The 22355-nt window shown below is 37.2% G+C and overlaps 1 protein-coding gene across 5 annotated transcripts in view; it reads left to right on the top strand.

Annotated features, from left to right (window-relative positions):
- EML4 (echinoderm microtubule associated protein like 4) overlaps positions 1-22355 on the top strand; it is a 114010-nt gene that overhangs the window by 77255 nt on the left and 14400 nt on the right. For all 5 annotated transcript variants that reach the window (XM_017744817.1, XM_017744813.1, XM_017744814.1 and 2 more), the window contains 12 exons: positions 553-676; positions 5536-5685; positions 7124-7193; positions 8490-8600; positions 11034-11129; positions 13334-13468; positions 13693-13828; positions 15630-15781; positions 17309-17434; positions 17554-17685; positions 18277-18344; positions 22228-22316. In XM_017744817.1, the coding sequence (XP_017600306.1) occupies positions 553-676; positions 5536-5685; positions 7124-7193; positions 8490-8600; positions 11034-11129; positions 13334-13468; positions 13693-13828; positions 15630-15781; positions 17309-17434; positions 17554-17685; positions 18277-18344; positions 22228-22316 (1389 nt within the window). The remainder of the gene's footprint in view (positions 1-552; positions 677-5535; positions 5686-7123; positions 7194-8489; positions 8601-11033; positions 11130-13333; positions 13469-13692; positions 13829-15629; positions 15782-17308; positions 17435-17553; positions 17686-18276; positions 18345-22227; positions 22317-22355) is intronic.

Consider the following 22355-nt stretch of genomic DNA (forward strand, 5'->3'; position numbering starts at 1 on the left):
TGTGGGCAAGAGTCCCTGGCAGGAATACAGTCTGGGGACAGAGGGGCTGCAGGGAGCAAGCTCTGCAGAAAAGGCCCCTGAGGTGCTGTCAGGTGCTGGGAGAGGCTGTGCCATCTCCATCCTAGGAGTTTTTCAAATCTGGATTAGGCAAAAGCCTGAGGAACCTAGTCTGGCTTCATGGCCAGGCAGAGGTTGGACTTAGAGACCTCCTCAGGTCTTTTTCAACCTGAAATACCTTATAGTGTAATTCTGTGACTAATTATTTATTCCATTTCAGATTTGAATTTCAGTTTTGCCTTTATAACTTAACTTGCATGTCTAAAATGTTACATGCTCAGTCTGCTCTATCACAAATTCAACTAATGCTTACTCTGTGTGTGTTTAATGTTCCATTTAAAAAAATAAAATCTGGGCCTTTACCAAGCTCACATTTCAAAAATAAATGTTATACAACCAGTGTGATTTGCATCTCTCTGCTTATTACTGGTTTCTTTTGTTCTTATTTCTTGTGTAAACTTGCCACATGATTAATGTGCCTTTTTGTTTCAACAGAGGGAGAATATATCAAGATGTTCATGCGAGGCCGACCAATCACAATGTTCATTCCTTCTGATGTAGAAAACTATGATGATATTAGGACAGAGCTGCCTCCTGAAAAGTTAAAACTGGAGTGGGTGTATCCTTAATAACTGCTTGCTGTTCCCTTTTTGTCTTGTCTTGCATTTTTCCCTTTTAGCATCCAGTCTTGTCTCTTCTCTGTTAAGAGGTAAAAATTAACAGTGAGGAAAAATGTTCAAATCAGTATAACAATGGACATGGTTTGTAAGTCCTGAATAGTACAACTTTAAATGGCAGACTACATAGATACAGAAATACTATACTTTTTCTTTGTTTGCTTTGCTGTTGACACTAATTCTAATTTATCAACTGATTTATATTTAGTGTGAAAGAACACATCTTTGGAGAGTTACAGAGTTTCACAAATGTCCCCCTCTGCCTCCCACCATATTAATGTAGGCTTGGCTTCTGGAACATTGCTAGTTTTCAATCTCTGATCCTTTTTTAGGAGGCTTAAGAATTCTGGAAGATGTTGAGTTTGTTGTCCTTTCCTATGGAGTGAGGATTGCCATCCTTGGCACTGCTTCTGTTTCAGCTCCAAAATGAAGCAGTTAATTTCTTTGGAAACTAGTCTGTATTAAATGCACTAAATTTATCATTTGAAGAACTGAGTAGGTGTGTGGCTGATGACAATTCTCCAAGTTTACTAGATCAGACGTTAAGTTCATTTTAAGAGATGTGCTTTTGCACACGTTTGGGTCTTCCTGTCACTCCCCCATCTCTGCAGATTTTTCCAGTAAGCTGTGACTGTGTAAGTTTCTTAGTGCTTCAGTAAAATAACATGTCTAGGCAGCACTTGAGTTGTAATAATCTGAAGTTTGATGCTCTGATGTTGCTGAAAGCAGGAAGATTTTTTAGGAATGTTGGTGATACGCTATCAATGTCAAGAGGAGAGTTTCGGATTACAGTCTGACTGGAGGGAAAACAGAGCTCTTTCTCATGCTTTGTAAAGCTGTGGTACCCAATTTTCCAACCATCACAGCTCTTGGTTGCTGATGCTGGCACTCATGACTGTGGAGTAATTGGGTCAGTCAGTGATCTGGCTGAAATGTAATTGTTTTTTGTGAAGTTAATTTTTAAGCAGGACTGATACATTCATTTGATTCGCCTCACAAACACGCAAGGGCTGGAACTGGCATACTGGAGGAACATCAGCTCTACTTTTCCAACATCAGTGAGCAGTTTGGACTGATGAAAACTGATCGTGAAATCACACCCTCAGTTAAGTAGGTGCAAATCCTGGTGTGGACACATTCAATGTCCAAGAACCTTAAGTTTAGGTTAAACCAGTTGGCTGCTCAGGTCTAATTAAAGTGAAATACATCTAGTTTAAATGGACTGTTCATGTGTTTTGGAATCTGTTTAAGGAAATGTCATTCCAAATCAGACCAGTGTATTTAAGAGTGCAGGGTATCTTTTGGGTGCAAAGGTGAAGAAAATGAGGAAAAGGCAGTAAAGTGTATGAGGACTAAATGTTGGTCTCTATGAATTTGAACAAAATTCCTCTTCAGTTTGGAAAATACAGCAGCAGCGATCTTCTGCTTTATGCCTAAGTTTAGCAAGGGGAACAAATCTGCAAGACATCTGTAACTTGCAAATATGATGACAAACTGAACCCTGTACACCTTATTAAAAGGGCATGGGGACAGTGATGATTCACTGAGTATTTTACTAATGTCAGTGTTTTGCACCTGAAAGCTCAACTGAGTGTTGAATAGTTCCATTTATAGATTTTATTTTGAATTCAATTCTGCCTTCTTGATGATTTTTTATAATTGGGTTTTCCTTTGTTATTCCTCTTTTGGAAAATGGTGGTCAGCTATGAGCAACTTCAAGGAAACAGCAGACAGATTATTTGGCTGGTTTTTTTTGTTCGTTGGTTGGTTGGTTGGTTGGTTTGGGGGGGGTGTAGCCTTTTTAGATGTTTCCTGTAGATTTATTCAGCTACTGATACCCTGTACTGTAGATTCAACTTGGGAAACTTAGCTTTTGTCTGCCTTGCAGATTACTGTCATTTGAAGAAATGTCTAAGCTGCTTGGCAAGATAAAGCAGCTCATGGGGATGTCTGAGCTCTCGACTGTGTCTGGTTCCTGAGTGATGTCATCTAAATTAAATAATTTAGTTTGAATATCCCTACTTTGTAGTGCAATCTTTGCTACTGCACTTCAGAACTGGTTAAAGCATATCTGACATTCCTAGTAACAGCGAAATTGGCTTATTTAGTAGTTTCAGAGGTCACAGTCAGTGCAGCTTTTGACAGTGACTATAGATTCTTTCACCCAGTGTATAGTAGCTCAGCTTCAGGAGGGTATTTCAGACTCTGTTTTATGAGATTATTTTTAGCAATAGTGCTCTTCTTTCTAAGAATAATTGAAGACAGTGGTAAATATACTGCTGAATTCTGGTGTACGGTGGATCACTTTTCATGAGGGCAGTAGCTATTTTCAGCCAGTTCAAACAAACAAACAAACAAAAAACCCCCAAAACTTAAAGTTTTTAAACATATCAACTGTTGTGATAATACAGTCCTTGTAACTGGTGAGAAATAATCACAATATCAAGGCAACTATCTCTCAATTTCCCTGATTTAATCATCAGTTTCAGTGAAAGATTAACGTTGAAATTCAGTGGAAATCAAGCATCAAAGTTGTGTCACCCCTTTTTATGTAGGGACACAGTCAATTATTGCATTCATTTTATTGCATTAATTGTATTGCATTATATCTGCTGCTTTGTTCTGGGTGTGTGGAGAAGGAAAGAACTGCTGTGGAGCAACAGCCCCTCTTTTTTTCCACTCAAGATAGTCTGGGATAGAGAATGAAGAAAGCAAAAAAATTTGTCACACAAAACAGGCGGTTCCTTTACATGTTTGTAAAAATGTGCTTCTAGAAAATGCAGCCATTCTTTGGTACTTTATTTTGTAGGAGGGGTAAAGGAAAGGAAGGTATTGAGAAAATGTAATTTTTTTTCTTTTTTTCTTGCAGCTTCATGAATGTCAGAGCTCAGTGGTGGGTGCCCAAGTATTTAGCTCTAGCTTGGCTAAGCATGGAAGACTTCTGCTGTGGAAAGACATGTTTGTCTAAATCATTAATACTTTTCTAGGATGAATGTTCAAAGGTGTCAATCTTACTAAATCCTTATCAATACATTCCCTATTGTATACAGGAGATGAGTGAAATCTGCCTCTCTCCTCTGAGAAGGTATTTAAAATAGCATTCTTAATGCTTCAGGATAGAAAAAATATTTTCATTGGATTTTAGCCCATTGCTTTTGAAAGTTCAGTTGTTTGGTTTGTTGTTTGGTTTTTTTTATAAAAGGCCATTCTGGGGTTTTAGTTCCATCAGTGTTTAAAAGACGAAGAAAGAGGAAAATGTAGTGGGGAAGTAAATAGTAATGGAGGAGAAACAGAGGGATCCTTTTTTCCTGCCCTCAGCATTGTGTTGTATCAGCATTTCTCTCGATATCATTTGCTCAGCAAGCCAGTGAATAATCTCTGCTTCAGGGGAGCCATTGTGTTCTTCTGTACTAAACGGAAGACAACAAGATATAAATCTGTTTTGTTTTCCACACTCCAAAGGGGTAATTGACAACTGAATGCAGTGTCCCTCTTTGAACTATTGTTTAGTTATAGCTTGTGTTTAATTTTACAAGTGTTCCTCTGGTATGGCAGCCCTGTGGTCTGGTGGGACTGCAAAAGAGGAAGGCTAGTGTAGAAGGGCATTTTTGGGGGTGCGGTGCTCTTTTTGATAGAACGGTAGCCCTTTCCCATGAAGAATGGAGGTCAGGCTATCACATTAGGAGATACCAGTTTAGATACTCCCAAACTTGAGCTACTTCACCTGCCTTCATTTATGAGAAAGGGCCAGCTTCATCCATCCAGCTTTCTCCATGTGGGCCTTTGACTTCCTTTTATTTACCTGATTAGCCAGGACCTGAACCTGGAATCCTTTAGCTAAAGTTACTTAATATATTTCCTGTATTTTTCTTGCTGTTGCAGGTGTATTAGTTGGCAGTGAAGTGGAAAGCTCTCTGAAATGCAGGACATAACAGGAAAATAATATTTTTGGGGCTACAGAGTTAGATGTTAAAAGTCTGAGTTGCAATGTTAATCGTACCTGGTGACGCAGGGAACTGAAATACAGGCAGGCAGCCACATTCATAGTCTAGAGGAAGAAAAAACTGCACCTGTTCTAAAGAAAAAACTGCACCTGTTCCAAAGAAATAACAAGTTGTAATAACGTTTGATCAGTGCCAACCAAGGCTCGTTCACAGTGTGTAAAACTTCTGAATGTCATTAGGAGCTGTGCATATTCCTACAGAAAAAATTCCTTTTATGTATTTTGGGTAGATTTGGATAGAATATTTTTCACTGTGTAAATTCCTTTTGAGTTTGGTTTGTTTAAAAAAGACTTTTAAAACAGTCTAAAGAAATCTTTCCTGAACTTGGCAGCTGCTGTGCAGAAGCTTGCCTCTTTCTGTAGGGCATTAGGAATTGTTTTAAAAGGCCAAATGAAAGCAATACTCTGCTGCCCAGTCTGCTGATACACAGCTTTGTTGCTGTAAAAAATGTTAAATTAGAATAGCGAGTCCTGCTGTTACCTAATGAAATTTCACATGGAAATTTTTACAAAACTGCAATACTGCATTTGCTTTACTTCTACCACATCTTATTTTTAACATCAGTGATCACCATTTTTTAAGGGATTTGGTTTCCTAAAGTCCAGTTGTATGGGGTTTGTTTTGTTTTCTTTTTAAACTAGTGAAATTGTGCTGTAGTTCCAGAGGCAAAAACTTAAAGCATGTTTGCTGACATGAGAGCTCCCGAGGAATCGTTTAATGAAAAAAAAAAAGCCAGTTGGTTTTTTTTCTGGTATTCAGTGATTATGAAAACCTTGACTAAAAAAAAAAACCCATAGATATGGGTATCGTGGAAGAGACTGTCGAGCCAATGTTTACCTCCTTCCTACCGGAGAAATAGTGTATTTCATAGCCTCAGTGGTGGTACTGTTTAACTACGAGGAGCGAACCCAGCGGCACTACTTGGGTCACACAGACTGCGTTAAATGGTTAGTATACAACATTTGCCTGTAAGTGTATGGGTAATAATGCAGAAATATTTCTTTTCCTCTCCTACTATATGTACAAACTAATTAATGTCGTCATAGTTGTAGTTATTTCCTGTTTAGTCAGTCCCAGTAGATTTCACTGTAGTAAACACAGCACAAAAAAATGGTGTTAGAGCAGTCCATGCTAGCTTAGGATTTCTGGTTTAAATGTAAAACAAGGGGATATGTATACAATCTAAGAGTGGCACGTTGAAGAAAGGCTCTTTGCATAAATAATTCCAAACAGTTACCCCAGAAATAAAAAATTGTTGTTAGCCTTACTCTTAACTTAGTTGTTTACAGGCAGCGTGGCAAAAATGCAATCTTAAAGGAGAACTACAAAACTGGAAAACTGAGAATTTTCTCACTTTTTAAAAGATGCCCTGTCCACGTACAGAGTGAGTCAGGGAAATCAGAAAGATGTCTGCAAAAAAACCCAAAACCTAGAGAAGCAGGAAAATTGAAGTCAATGTCGTTGTGGGTGCAAAGGCAATTACAGAATTTGCTATGTTAGTCTGAAGAGTAGGACAAAATATAATGATGATCATAAACTCTCTACTGTGCTGTACCTGACTGGAGAAAATTTGTCATCTAAAGCTCTTTTCTCCTGTCTGTATAATTGCTTCCTGGGGGAGGAATGCTGCCAGTTTTGCATTCTCCACTTTCATTCAGAAAATTGAACTGAGCTGTAAATTTTTTGGTGTCTGTCATTATGACCTCTTCAGGTTTGCCCTTGACCCCCTTTATTCTTTCAATGGCTTTCTTCGCCTTTGTAATTTCACAGAGAAAGTAAGTAAGAATATAGATCAAAAAATCCCAAGGACTGAGAGGGTGTATTCTCTGAAGTCTGTTTTTTCACATCAGCTTCAAAGCAAAATGTGATAAGCAAGGGCAGATTTTTACTTCCACTGGTAGTGCACCACACTTCATTAGTACAATTACATCAGTAACTCATTTCAAGTGGCAGTAATCCCTGACTCCTGGGTGCACAGGCGAGCCCTCACCCAACTTTTCTGCCTTTTTTTCCCCAGGTTCATGACATCTCTAGGTTTAGGCATAAAGCAGACTATAGTGTTCATAAATATGGCACATAACTATGTGTAGGAGGCTCATTACGAGACAATGTGGACTCCCAGTGTAGTGCAAACCTTAAGATGTGTCAGAGCACATGTGGAGGTGGCTCTTTGGCACTCTTGGTTGTGTGTCAGCAAACAGTCAATACAGTGTGGAATGAAATACCTGATGAGAAACATTCAAGCTGTCTCCTTAGAAGTGGGATTTAGGATCATAAGTGTCTTCATGGGCTTTTGTTGAGAAACAAATAAAAAAATTTACGAAACACCTCTCCGTTTTGAAGACCTATGACAGCAAAAGCAAGTCATATTTCTGTCTGTCTTAGTCTTGCAGTTCATCCAGACAAAATTAGAATTGCAACAGGACAGTTAGCTGGAGTGGATAAAGATGGAAGGGTAAGTAATAGAGCTGTTGAGCAGTAGTATCTTGTTTTGAAAATCAGGAAAAAGTGGTTTGGGGTTTTTTAATCATCACCTTCTGTCTGCAGTTTATATTATGCACTGCATTTACTGAGATATTTTGAGTTTCTCAGGTAACAGCCTGTATCTCTAGCAAAAGACAGTAACGATGAAACACTCAACCCTAGATTAAAAAGAGCAGAAGCTCATAAAGTCCTTTATCTGCAAGCAAACATGAAGCTTGTAATTGATTTATTTTTGATTTTTATTTCTGTCATATTACTTTCAATATATCTTCTCCCAAGGGAGAGCAAATCCCCAGTTCTGTGGGTCAGTATAGTCTTAAGGTTTCATGGAAGAGGAAACCAATTTTGAGAATCCATGGAAGGTGTTCCAAGCTTTCCTATAAACTTGCTCATTTGAGAGCAAGTGAGTTTTAATGCTCCTCTCTGGCTCTTGGCATAATCCTGTCAGGATTTGAAAAATTGGATTATTTTCATGAAGTTATAAACAGAGGGGGGAAAAAAAGACAGATGCTATAAAATGTAGAAACATGTTAAATATAACTCTTTTTCAGATGTTCAGCTTAATTTTTTTGTATTTTGTAAGACATTTATGTGGGGGGTTTTGTATACGTGATTTCCACTGAGCATTTTCTGACTCTTGTTAGAGCTGGTTGGTTTGTTTTTCCACCAGTGCAAAGATTTATTGTCAATGGTGAATATATCTTCAATGATGAATGCTGTCCTTAAGCCAAGTTAATTCCCACTTTATTTGTGATTGTTTCTAAGCTAGTTTGGGATAGTAATTGTATGAAATATAACCGTGCACATTTTCTTTGAGTGGTTGGTGATGGTTAAGAGGCTCAGTGCACCAGGGTTTGTTTCTTTTCTTTTTTTCCTAATTTTTATATAGTGAGCCCAGGTTTGATCATTATTTTCAGTTGTTGCATAATATCACTAGTCTGGGGTCTGAAATGCAAGATGACTCTTCCATCATTTGTCAATTACTTCAATTGGTCAAAGTCTTTTCACAACTACCAAATGCCACTTTCCTGCCTCAACGGCACCGCTGCCGCATTGGTAGCCCAGACATAAGGAACAACATTGCCTTGCTCTCCCCTTTTGACTTTGAGGACAGTACCCAGCAGCATCACAGCATCACCAGCACAGGTCATCCTGCATTTTGCTCTGCAGTTTGTGATTCAGGCAGCATCTGCTTAACAAAGCGCAGCGCCGGCCCGCGGTGCTTTCCCTGCTGGTGACCTGTTTGTCCCGTTGCTTTTCCACGCAGCCCCTGCAGCCCCATGTTAGAGTGTGGGACTCGGTGAGCCTGGCGACGCTGCAGGTTATCGGCCTCGGCACCTTTGAGCGTGGAGTGGGCTGCTTGGATTTTTCCAAAGCGGTAAGATGGGCGCAGTGCCTTGGTGTGTAAAATAAACTGTGGCCAGTCCTACGGAAATGGGAAGGAAATCCCTGGAGGTTTTGCATGTGGCTGTCTAGCTGGTGATCTCTTTTGGTATTAAAAGTGTGTTGGTAAAGTTTCTGTATACTTTATAAAACCGGCTGACAGCAAACTAGCTGGAAAAACAGGAAATGGCACATGTAAAATTGCGGTAACAAACTAGCACGGTAAATAGATAGCAGGCAAGAAAAACCTTAACTAGAAATTGAACTCCATGCTGGGTTTGGTGGTTTGGTTTTGTTTGTGAGGAGCTTGGTTCTTTTTATTTTGATGTTAAAAACAAATTTGTTTGTGAGGTTTGTGAAGACAAACTTCAGTGAGTTCTCATAGGAGGGTTAACTTCTTTGCTTTCACAGCTGGAGTAGGTTTTTATCCACTAACAGGAAATTAAAAAAAAAAACCAAACCTCACATTATCTTGTACTATTTTTTTCCCGAGGAATAGCTTGCTCACTTTTTGCCTCTACTTTTACAAAGAAAAAAAAATAGAGGTTGTGGTTACTGGGCCCGTAGAATTTATCAGAAAAATTGGTAGCAGATGGAGATGCACTACTTGGCATTCGGAAAGTTCTCATTCCAAATTTGGAAATGAATTGGGATTTTTTTGTAAAATATGGGCATATTTTAATCTTTAAGCTGCCACTGTATTTTTGCCAAAAGACTGAGACATATCAGACCTCCTGAAAACCCAGGCTGGATTCTTGCATTCCGTCAAGAAGAATTAATACATGTAAAAAGTAAAAAACGCAGAAAAACAATGTCTGCAGTATTTTGCTAATAGAAGAAGAGATTTACAGGATAGCTGAGGTGGGAAGGGATGTCTGGAGAGCACCTCATCCACAGTCCTGCTTACAGCAGGTTCTGTCAGAGCCGGCTGGTCAGGCTGTGGTCCAGCTGGCTTTTGGGAATCTCCAAGAATGGAAACTCAACAATGTCTCTGGTGACCTGTTGAAAAGAAATTCTTGCACTCTCTTGCTGCAGTTTCACTTACCATTGAAAGAAAGAAAGCAATTGAAAGAAATTTCATAGCATTGAAATGTTGCTATGTTAGATATAGTACGTTTTGTGTTTCAGTAAATAATGTGAAAGGAATAGTGGTATTCCTGTCACTCTGACAAACCAATGAAATTTACATACTTGGGTACAGATCTTTTTAAGAATGCATTCCATCATTTTAAAAACAAAAACAAAAAACCCAGGGAATTTTTGAGGACTAGATTTTAGTTTTTATTGGTTCTGTTTTGCAGCTGAAACCGAATTTGATACTTTATTACAGTCTCACATGATTGCTCACTAGACTGACACAGTTTGTGTGCAGTATCTAGAACAGTGTTTTTACCACAGGATTTATTAACCCTCACAAGAGCTGCGTGTATCACCAATGCTGTCTTCAGGGTTTCTTCTCAGAATAATTCACATGTATATTTGCATATTACTGCTCAGAGTAGTGCTTGGGAATAATAACTTTAGCCAACTCTATTTTCATAATTTGTTAGAGAATGAAGGGCAAGAATCAACTTTAAGATAATTAAAGGCTCCTCCAAATCTTTCTACAAATGTCCTTGAGACAACTGGTTTGTGCAAATACGTGTTGTTGGGAATAAGTATGTTTTTGTTTTAACATTTTTTTCTCTGTTCCTTTAATTACATATAGCCATATATTTACCATTTTGTTGTAAAATTGTTCAAAATAAATGCTTTCAGTTATTTAATACTGTAGGTGCTGCTCTTTGCATTTTTTCTGCATTGTTTTATTCAGAAAGTGTTACCTTTGCTGCAGTTTTACCAACTGCATGATGATACTGCTGGTACTTTATGATCCATAAGGAAAAAATGAGACATGCTTACAGAATTTGATAATGTAGTTGTGTGTATGTGATGGTGGCATTTAGGAAAAAAACACAAGTGGAGCTGTGTGTGTGTGTCCTCTGAGACCTGAGGAAAACAAAATATTTATAGAATAGAAAAAGAAATCTTTTTCCTGCTAGCATGAAATTGAAAACAAGAACACAAAAGAAAAAAAAAACCAAACCACTAAACACTTAAAAACAAACAACAAACAAAAAACCCAGCAATAAAAGCAAACACTACCAGAGTAAAGACTTGGTAAGATAGTTTTAAAGCTTTTCTAAAATGTTATTTGAAGCATGATCATTTTTTATGAGATTATACAAAAATCTATGTCTGTCTTTAAGAAAGAAAAAAAGGAAAATTCCATATATATAGAGATTGTAATTACTTTAAAAAGACTTCGTTAATTTATATTTGCACCTTTGGGGATTTTTTTTTAAAATACCTCTGCCCTGCCCTCTTTCTAAAATGGTTATGATAGTACTTTGTCAGTACTTTTTTTTTTTTTTTCTTTTTCCTTTAGGATTCTGGTACTCATTTGTGTGTAATTGATGACTCTAATGAGCATATGCTTACTGTGTGGGATTGGCAGAGGAAATCAAAAATAGCAGAGATAAAGGTAATTTTTGCACATGAATATTCTGAAATACAAGTGGTTTTTATTCCCATAAATATAAGTTTGTGAGACACACTTTTGATCTTACTTGGAAACTGCAACTGTGTAATACTGCTGGCTTGTTTAAGGGTTCCACAGAAATGTATTCTTCACTTCTTTTCCAGAAGGGTTTTGCATATTGAAGGATTTGTAATGACATTTTACTCATCCTTAAGATCCAATGCAAATAAAGCAATTGTCTAATGTTTTCTTTATTTAAAAAAAATAAATCCTGGAAACATTAAGAAACTAAACTGATGATTAAGTCAGTCGGAGTTTAAAGAAATAAAATACTTTTAGGCATTCCTTATTTCGAATTTGTCTGAATCAAATTCTGATTATCGATTATCAGTATGTACTTTTGTAAATTGCAGTCTTGTCTGCCTTTCTGTTTCTTTTTGAACCTTTCCTAATTTCAGACCAATGAGATGTGTTCAGAGGTGTTGCACTCAGTGCTTGTGTAAAGCTGATTTCACTGGGAACACCCAATCCTTCGTGTTATCCGATATCAAGCAAGCAAATATTACATGCATGTGGAACTGAGTATTTGTATATTTTTATAAAGCATGCTCTACAAGCATATGTATGTCTATATCATTTCAAACTTGCCATTTCAGATAACAAAATCAGGTTGGTTTGACCCTTTTTCTTTAGATTATGTTGACCAATACTAACTTATAGAATAAAGTTGTAATTTAATTCTATGACAGTATTTTCATTTCCTTTTTGATATTTTATGTGAAACTATTTGGCGCACGCCCTGTATTTCCCCTTCACTGACATTATGTTTTGACTGGTTTTGCTCTCAGGGGAGTTCCTTGGTGTTTCAGAATTGACTAAAAACTATTTGGCAGGGACAGCTCGCCCTTCAGTACTTACTCACATCTGGGACTTGGTCTCACAGTATCTCAAGCACCTTCCATGGAAGATGGTGTGAGCAGAGTTGCATCCCTTGAGCTGGAGTGCAAAACAGAAGGCTTTTCTCAGCTGAACTCCATTAATGTTTTCAGTCCTTAAGTTCCAAATGATTTTTTTTGACATAGCAGATTTGCTCATGTGAAAACTGTGTGAGAAACATAATTCAATAAATATGGCCATGAAAAAAAAAAAGGAAACTTAAGAATATTTTTTCCTAACGTAAGCCAAAAGTGGTGAAGTAGGAAAAGTTTTTCCCAAAGATGTGATTTAACAGCACTCTTCTGTATAGTGCTTTAAAGCATGGGCTTAAATCACAGGGCTGGGGTTGGAAGGCACTTGTGGAGATCATCTATCCAACCCCTGAGCCAAAGCAGGTTCACCTAGAACAGGTTGCACAGGATTATGCCCAGGCAGGTTTTCTGTATCTCCAGAGAAGGAGACTCCACAACCCCTCTGGGCAGCCTTTTTTGAAATCCCCTAGAAATAAAGGCATTTACTTTCTTGTTTTGTGGTCATTGCCTGCAGGAGATCTGTCTTCAGGGACAGTTTGGTTCAATATGCATTAGAAGTTAAGTAAATGACCAGTCAGTTTGTTATGTTTGTAAAATCTATTGGTAAAGGATGGAATACTTTTAAGATGTTGGTAATTCAGTAACAGTATATGCAGCCAGTAAAAAACCAAAGGTGGAACCCTATGTTTCAAAGTTTTGAGTTATGCAGGCTTCTCTTTTTTTTTTCCTCTTTGTGAGGAGGAAAGGAAAACAAAGAACTCAAAGGAATTTTTATAGAATTTCAGAAAGAGAATGATGGATGTAATCCTACAATATTATCATTGTCTTACTTGTCTCTGTCACAGCTTTGTTATCCAGAATAGCAAACCAGTCTTTGTAAAAACTAAGCAGGGTTTTCAGTCCAAAAAAGTGTCTTTTATACATTATTCATTTTCCTTGGCAGAAGTCTTAGCTATTCGAGAACAGAAGCTTTTGTGATTTAAAAGGGAATGTAAAACCCTAACTTGTGTACTGAAGTTTAATGAAGATCTCTTATGAATTTGAAAAATCAGTATATATATAAAATTATATGTACAGTCATTCAGATAGCTGACTTAGCACAGAACACTTAGGAATACTTCCAAGCATACAATGAGCTATCTAGTTTCTCATATCTCTGTTCTAAAACGTGGGGGTTTGCATGTATTTCTAGTAGTTAATGTCCTCTCTGAATAAATATTATTTCTGTTATTATTTCAGACTACAAACGAAGTTGTTCTTGCTGTAGAATTCCATCCCACTGATGCAAATACCATAATAACATGTGGCAAATCTCATATATTTTTCTGGACCTGGAGCGGCAATTCATTATCAAGGAAGCAAGGGATATTTGGGGTAATAATGTCTTGATACCAGGACAGTTTTAAATCAATGGAAATCACGTTTTCTATACATTTGCTTCATTGTTACCATGTACTGTCTGATCAGAGAGGTAAACATACAAAAAAAAGAGCTAAATTCTGCTTGTGTGTATGCAGGGTGTAAGAGTGTGGATGCAGTGTTCTAATTACGTAACAAGTACAAGCAATTATTCCTTTCTCTTGCTTATTTTGTTTCAGAAATATGAGAAACCCAAATTTGTTCAGTGCTTGGCTTTCTTGGGAAATGGTGATGTGCTCACTGGAGACTCAGGTGGGATAATACTTATATGGGGCAAAACTACTGTAGAAGCTACTCCAGGAAAAGGAGCTAAAGGTAGGATATGTTTGGAGTTAATGACAGATTTTACATAGTCTGTAGAAGACGAACATAAAGGATGGCGTTAGGGAAGGAATAGAGAAACAGGTCTGACTCAGAGCATGCACTTCCTATCAGTAACAGGTGGTACTTAAGTCCTGCAAGTCCTATGAGTTTGCTGACTTAAGAGCAGTCTGGAGTTTCTTAATAATTAATGAGACTGTGCATGAAATAAATGAAAACTTTATCTAAATGCTTTGCATTTTTAAAAAATGTGGTTAATCAGCTTTCCCTTGATCTGGTGATTTGAAAAAGGCTGTAGGATCAGTTTGGGGATTCTGCAGGATGCCTTTGCCTCTTAAGGCTTACATTGCACCATGCTTAGTCTCAGAGGAATACCATTAAATGGTGGAGCTGACATTAGTAGGACCTGTATATGAAACACAATTACAGTGCTTAGTTGTATCAGTTGAATAACATGAATAACAGTTTCTGGTTTAGCAGACACTCAAATCTTGATATACTTTAAAAAAAAAATTGAAATTTGAAATTAAAATAACTCTTTAGAGCAAAGCTTTTTTAAAAAAGAAAGGAAAATTATTTGTTACCCAACATATGCAGACCTGGCACAGTTGAGCCCTAAGGTAACTCATAAATTCAATGATAATTCATTTTACTTGGCAGCTATTTCAAACGCTCTGGTTTAAATTGGTATGCCAGGAAAACATTCATGTAAAAAGTACATTTTTAACAGTAAGTCTGATTTTGTAGGTAAATCTTTTTTTCGTCTTTCAAGCTAACTGCAATGGAAAAGTAATTTAACAAATTATCTGATGTTTAATTTTTTTAATTTCTTGTGTAAAAATAACCTTTTTCCAGTGTAATCCTAAACGTTATCAAATAGAATATTTATTTATGTTGGCTTAACTAAATGTGGGGTTTTTAGTTGATTTATCACATTAGACTGGTCACAGGATTTGATCTCACATCTCTCACAGTGTGAGAGCACGCTGATTTGAAGCGACTTGAGCCATAGGCAGAGTCAGCAAAGTTAAGCTCATATTTAGCTGGGTGGTGTTTTAGGCTTTTTCTGCGATTGCTGTTTGAAAATGTGCAGCACCAGAATCTTGTTTTGTTTGGGTTTTTTTAGTTACTTTCCAACAGCAGTTCGTGTGAAGACCCGATTAGGATGCAAAAGGCTTCTTTTGCTACCCTTGTTGTTTAATTTTTTCATCTCCTTCATTCTTCCAAGTATTTTCCTTTGGGTAGACTGCTGTCTTGATAGATGCCAAATGCTGGTTGTGCTATTTTTGTGTGGCAACATCCAGCATTAGATATTAGGTTCATGCATCCTGGAAACCTTGCTATAAATAATTGTCTTTTTATTCCCGAAAGACTACAGACAACAAGTCTTTTAGTTTTTTTTAATAAAGTAGCATTGCTTCTTTTTTAATAATGACTTGCTAAATATTTTTGACTCTAAAAGACAGTTTCTCTTGCATCTGGAAAAACTGTGTTCCTTTGGAAAGCAGAGAAATGAAAGCATTTTCCCAATTGTTGGTTTTGCCTTCACATTTTGTAGGACAGTCAATCTCAAAAAGGTTTTTCTTCAGAAAGGCAGGCAGGCCCTTTGTTTTATCTTTTTATCTTGTAAGAAAACACTACCACCTTGTGTTTGCAATAATAAGAGCCTGACAGCCCAAATGTAAGTATTTATTAGACACTTATTTTGTTCTTCTGCCTAAAGGCAAAGCTTCTCATAAACCCTAGGTGAAAAAAATGAGTAGTGTTCTTTTTTATCTTCTGTTTGTGCATATAGGAGTATACCAGATAAGCAGACAAATCAAAGCTCATGATGGCAGTGTGTTCACACTCTGTCAAATGAGGAATGGAATGCTGCTAACTGGAGGTGGGAAAGACCGAAAGATCATCCTGTGGGATCATGATTTGAATCCTGAAAGGGAAATTGAGGTAAGAAAGCAAGAGTGACAAGGAAATTGCCTTGAACAAGGTATTGGCTAGCAAGACAGAGCCTTCCCTGCCCTTAGTAGTTAGGATGAAAGAATTCCTTCTGGTTTCTGTTTTTTAAGTGGGTCACAATGTTTTATTAGAAAAGTGTTTAAATTTTAGCCTATAAATAAGCCTATATGAGGCTTCAGTTCTCCTGTGCTTAAATTGAACAGAAATTTTAAGGGTTTTCCTTCTTCAAAACCCTTCCTTAGTTGTTTTTTTGGGTTTTTTTTAATTCGTCCTGTTTGAGGGGATGTTTGAGGATATATGTCAGTATCCCCTGTGTTTTTTTAAAGTTTACATGTCTGGTGAAAGACAATATCACCAGCATTTGAGGCTTTTAGTAGAATATTTGACATAAGGTAAACAAGTGGTAGGATACATATTGGAATTCTGTAATTAATTATTAATAAGCTATGATGAGGAACTTCTTTTAAATTTATCCTAAACCAGGTGTTCAGTGAGTATGTCTGTTCTTTGTGATTTGACTATATGCTAGTGCTAGGTCAGTGGGGATGAACTGGAAAAGGTTGTGTAGTTTGGATTTTAAAAAACTTTTTTCTTTTCCCTTATCTTGAAATAATGTGTTCTCCTTAAACAGTTCCTTAAACACTGGTTTACTCCACTTACCTATTGTCCATTTATAGCGGCATTTTTTTCTTAACACTTATGTAAGTTCAGTCTAGAATTTGCTACTGACTTGAATCCAATGCTGACATTTAGAAAACATGGCTGAGAAAGTGAGCACTATCATATGCAATTCTTAGGCTTAAGTAACACACTCTGTTCATATCAGTGTCTCTGTTTCCCTTTTGTTAATAATGTTACTTTAAAGCTAATTTTTACATTACCAGAACCCTGAGAGATTGATTTTTCTATCTTATGTGGCTAATATTAGTGTATTTTCTCAGATAAATCATTTAGAAAACAAACAATTGCGCACTGTAAAATAAAGCAGTGTATTAGAAATTAAGCCTGCAATAAACAAAGTCATTAAAATTCAGAGTCATTGCTGACATAGGGCATATGAACATTTACTTCAGGCTAATCAGGAAACATTAAAATCAGGAAGCATTTACTGTGTGCTACAAGTTTCTTCTTGTTTTTCAAAGTGTGTTTTGGAAAGTAAATAGTAACTGTGTATTATTCCTTTCCTTTTAAGATGAGTTGTAAGGCTGTGGAGTGCATTTGTTTAGTGAATTTGACACTTAAAAGCTATGTAATAGAAGTTGTAATTTTTTTTACTGAGGTTATTTAAATGACATTTACTGTGATTGTCTTGGAGTAAGATCTTCTTGTATGCCTGTACTGAACAAATAGATGAGGGAGGTTTCAGGTCATGCCCTGATTGATGTTATACATGGTTGGCTTGTTCCTTTTTGCTGCGACAGCTCCAGTTCTGGTACTGTTGCTGTGCTCTTTGTGGCCGCCAAAATTAGGCACCTATCAAGATGGCTGATGTGGTTTGACAGATGTTTCTTTTCCCAGGTTCCTGACCAGTATGGAACGATCAGAGCAGTAGCAGAAGGAAAAGCTGATCAATTTTTAGTGGGTACTTCACGAAACTTTGTTTTGAGGGGAACATTTAATGATGGTTTTGTAGTAGAGGTACAGGTGAGCATAACTTGTTTTTTTAAACTATAACCCAAAAATGTAAAGGTTTTTTCTGCTGGTGTGTTTTTTGGAGACTCTTCATTTTATTCATTGTTAAATCACATGTGGTTTCTTCCTAGGGACATACAGATGAACTCTGGGGACTGGCATCTCATCCTTTCAAAGACTTATTCTTAACATGTGCCCAAGATAGGCAAGTTTGTATGTGGAACTCTGTGGACCACACACTGGAATGGACCAGGCTGCTAGATGTATGTCAATCCTTTAATTTAAATATGAAGCTAGAAAGTAGGAAAAAGCATTCAGTTTCTGAAACACTCTTGTCCTGCCTGATTGCAAACAAAAATCCTATAGTTATGCTATTAAAAACAGCTATCTGGAAGCTTTGATAAACTTAACAAGGCTCATCAGACATTGTGTTAGATGTAATCTGTTTACCATTGCTTGATGTTATTTTGACAAGCCAACTCAAATAAATCTTAGTCCTTTATTCTTATTACAGGGTTTTTTTTTTTTCCCCTGTTATTCAAACAATCTGAAGAGGGTATCATAGATTTGGCTTTAGATGTTCTTTCCTTACTGTCATTCATTTCATAGTTTGGCTAGTCCTCTGCTAATATCCAAGCAAAATTATTTTTACACAGAAATTTAGGCCTTTCACTCACAAGGTGGTCTTGCAGTGTATGTCAGTGATGCACTGAGAGATGAGCTGTCTGAGGATTAGTGTGCTGCTAAGTGATTGGTTTTCCTGTGTCAGCTCAGCTCAGACTTTAGGATAGCTTTGGTGTAAGGAGCATTTGGCCCTCAGTGGGGGAATAATGTGTGTGTGCCTCTCTGTTCAGGAACCGGGGCACTGTGCAGATTTCCATCCCAGCGGAGCAGTGGTCGCCATAGGAACACACTCGGGCAGGTAAGCCACTTCCAGCTGAGCTGTGATGACAGGAAGTGTAAAGGAGACAGTTCAATACAGTGCACCTTAAAATTGGAATTCATTTGCTTTTTATTCTTTCTGCTTGAGGTTGTGGAACCTAAAAAGCATGGCAGAAGGGGGATAGCATCTTGTATGCGTTAGATGAGGACAGAAGAATTGTTTGATTATTGTTAAACTGGTTTGGTTTTTTAAGAACTCTTTAAATGAAAGCCCAGATCTTGATTTTTGGTTTTTTAAACCTTTTTTTTTTGCAGTGATTTCCATGAGAACTTCTTGTTGTCTTTTCCAAGTATCCTATATTTCAATGTTATGTGCATGTTACATTTCTTTGTAAGACAGGTACAGTACAGTTCTTGTCTTTTCCAGGTCAAGCACACTTGCAACCTTTTAAACTGAGGTGGAGAGGCAAGTGAACAGACTGGTATTTTCATTTCTGTGTAAGACAGAGTTCAGCATGGCACATTGCTGCACTGAAGTGATACTGAACTGTCCCTATTCTTCCTGAAGTCATTGTGCCTTTGCAAGCTCTCAAAGCACAAACTGAATCATTTTAACTTGGGCTTCTTACAGTGGGGGGAAAAAGTTATTTCATAGTTAAACTCTGCCTTGGTAAAATCTCCCAGGAAGGGAGTACCAATGTACCAATTAAAAGAAAAAACAGGATGTTCTTAGCATTAGAAAGGTGAGAGGAGCCCATATTAAATCTACTAGCATTTTTGTTCTGTTTTTCAGTTATACCTCATGGTTGACATCTTGATGATAAAATAATGCCTAATGCATGTAAGAAAATCGGGATTTTTTTGTGTGTGTTTAATTCGCCAACTAGAAGTTTTTTTATACCTAACCACATGCCTGAAAACCATTTGAAGTTTGGTTTTTAGAAACTGCTGAGCATATGCAACACTCTTAAAATTTCCTGGAAAAAAAGAAATGCTAAATGGTTTTAGGGTTTTTTTTTCTCCAAGATGAAGATGCAATCTGCACTAAATTCATTAGGTATAATATCAGGCTATAAAACCAAGTTTACCTTCTAGTAAAAACCTTGCTGAGCTCTTGTATGTTTGATTACCACATTGAACCTTTCCATTTTACAATTATAAACGTTAAATTGAACACGTGTTTCTATCTTCATTAAACAGAGCAGAAGATACAGGCCTAAGAGTACTTGAAACAGGGAAAAGAAGGTCAGGCTATGTTTCTTCAGAGTTTTCAGCCACTTTTGAACTTATATTAAAGCACAGTCAAGGCCACATTGCATGGCCAGAGCATTCAGTCTGTTGCTTTTGGTTGACTTTTTTTTCCCCTCTCCTGGAGCATTTAGTGTTATATTTTAAGTTTGGTACATTCAGTTTAAATTCTTATTTTTAATTTACTTGAGGCAACCAGTTTGTACTGTATTCAAGAAGTTTATGATGATGGCCTTGGGGTTTTTTTGGGTTTTCTTTACCCTCAGTAAAAAGGGTTTTTAAGCAGTTATATTTTCACCATTATATTTTAGTGTGTTCTGAAATTGTATGATTCAATGATGGGTTTGAGATACACAAATGAAACTGAACTGAAGTGAGACCTGGTAAGTTTATAAGTGGATGAGAAATAAATGGAGTTGAGTCAAGATAAACAAAACAGTTTTAAAATTACTGCCTACCCAGCAGCATCATGCAGTGCTTTCTGTGCCAGAAAATCTGGTCCAAGGGAGTTATTTCCCAAGGAATGAGGGCTGCATGATATATCTCGATTAACATAGGAAAAAATAATCTCAAACCCATAACACATCTTTTAATAATTTTATTAATAGCCTAAAAATCTTAAAGCAAGTATTAAATGAGTCTAATCTATTTAGAACTCAGTAAACCCAAACCTTGCATGTGTCTGTTACCATTCTAGAGCTGCTCAGCTTTCTGTACAGAGGTCAGTAAGACAGGGGCAAGGAATGGAGCACTAAGAAAGTTGGGTTTGATGGTTAAAATTGTGACATCAAAAGAAAACTGAATTTTCTACCTTTTTTCCCATTCTTGTCTGTTGCTTCACAGTAGTGTGTTTTTTATCAGCCAAGCATCAGGCTTTTGGTGGGTTTTTCACATATCTCTTCCCATGATAAATGTTTTAGTATCATTTCCCCTTTTGGGCTGTCTGCAAAGGGTCTACTGCAGGTTTTGTTACCACTTCTTTAAATACCCACTTGTGGACCTGATCATCAGTTGTTTGGGAGTACTAATTATTTTTTGTGGATCCTGCTGCTTGCTGAAAAGGCACAGCTGGAAAGCTAAAAAAGATTTTTTTCAAGACAGTATTCAGATCCTTTTGCCATGCTTCCAGTGGCACTATTTGCAGGGAAGTAGACCTTTCTGTGTCTAATCATGTAGAATATCTAGAGTACTAAGCATATTAGTATTCAAAGGCACTGTGGAAAAAAAGACTAACAAGATTCTAACAGAACTGCTAACATTTGGTAAGAAAACTGAAGGCTGAAGGGCCAGGTTAGTGTAAGCCAGAGCCACAGGGAGGTAAGCCAGGCCTATAGAGCTACACATTACCTGCTTTCAGCAGTCTGTGGCGTGTGGGGTTGGGGTGTTTTTATGGTTGTTCAGTTTGATTTCTTTCATGTGGTTCTCTAACCACAAGCTGGTTTTAAGCCATTGGGACCAGGCTGCTTTCCAGATGCCTAGCTGTTGGACACCGGAGGAGCACAAGCTGGAATCTCATCCCCACCCACAGAAAGCAATGAGTGATGTTGTTCCTGGAGTTCATTTTACAGCTTTGTTATGGGATAAATGGTCCTAGGTTTAGCAATGTTCCACTGAGTTCACTAGGAGACAGAGGGTGGAATCCCCTTGCTCATTTCCACAGTGTGTGAGCTTGCCATTTGCCATTAGGGCTAGAAACCTGCCTGTGGCATATGTACATGGCTGTGAGACTAGAGGTTTGGAGCAAAGAGATTAAATTCTGAGTACAGCTTCAATGTATTCAGCCATATTGACACCTGGTTTTGTGATCTGCATGTATGAATGCATATTTTTATTAAATTGTCATTGTCTCTGTGTTGCTAATGTTCACTGTATTCTGGAGTTAGGTGGGCATCAGACCCATGGTAAAATGCTCAGGTTCTGTTATCTCACACATCTTGCTGTCCATTTTGGTCTATGTGCCAGTAAGTTTTTGTAAGCATCTGTGGGCGTTTCATGTATGCCTCATAAGTAATAAACTGCAGGTTAAAAGTTATTGTTAAATAATAAAAAATGCAATTAATCACCTTAGTAATCATCTAAGCAAGAAATAGAAAATAAAATGCTAGTTTATGAACCATCAAATTCTAGTGAATGGTTGGTTATTCCTTCTTATGTTAATAAAATTATTCATAGAAATGAAAAGGATTGAGAGAAAAATACCAGACTAGAATATAATTTGTGTTTACAATGAGTATGGAAATGTTTTACACTTCCATCTACTACTTCTATTTTTTTTTTAACTTTCCTTTATGAAAATTGAAAGATCAGTTTTGATATAAAAACTTATCTTCAAGGTAGGGAAGAAGTAGAACGAAATTCAGCTGTAGGCTGAATGATGATAAGATGCAGTCATATTATTTGTTTAGTGGCATGTTTATCATCCAGTGGACATTTTGGTGATTATTACAGTGTTCAGGGAAGGGATAAAAATTGAATGGTATTTAGAATCTTTTATGTATTGTTCACTGAAACTTGTATTGCTTTGTGAACCAGAAAAGTATTCCATTAAAAACAGATGTTCTCTCTGCTGCCCTTGAGGGGCTACCATAAGAAGATGAAGGCAGGCTCTTTTGTTTGTTTATTTTTTTTTGTTTGCTTAGTGGAAGTGGTACTTACTGGAATTCTCCTCTCTCTAGGTGGTTTGTTTTGGATGCAGAAACGAGGGATCTGGTTTCAATACACACTGATGGCAACGAACAGCTTTCAGTGATGCGCTACTCAGTAGGTAGGCAGACTTGTACAGTCAGAGTAATTCTGATAAACC

This window comes from Corvus brachyrhynchos, unplaced genomic scaffold (genome assembly GCF_000691975.1).
Source record: "Corvus brachyrhynchos isolate BGI_N302 unplaced genomic scaffold, ASM69197v1 scaffold258, whole genome shotgun sequence".
NCBI classification, from domain to species: domain Eukaryota; kingdom Metazoa; phylum Chordata; class Aves; order Passeriformes; family Corvidae; genus Corvus; species Corvus brachyrhynchos.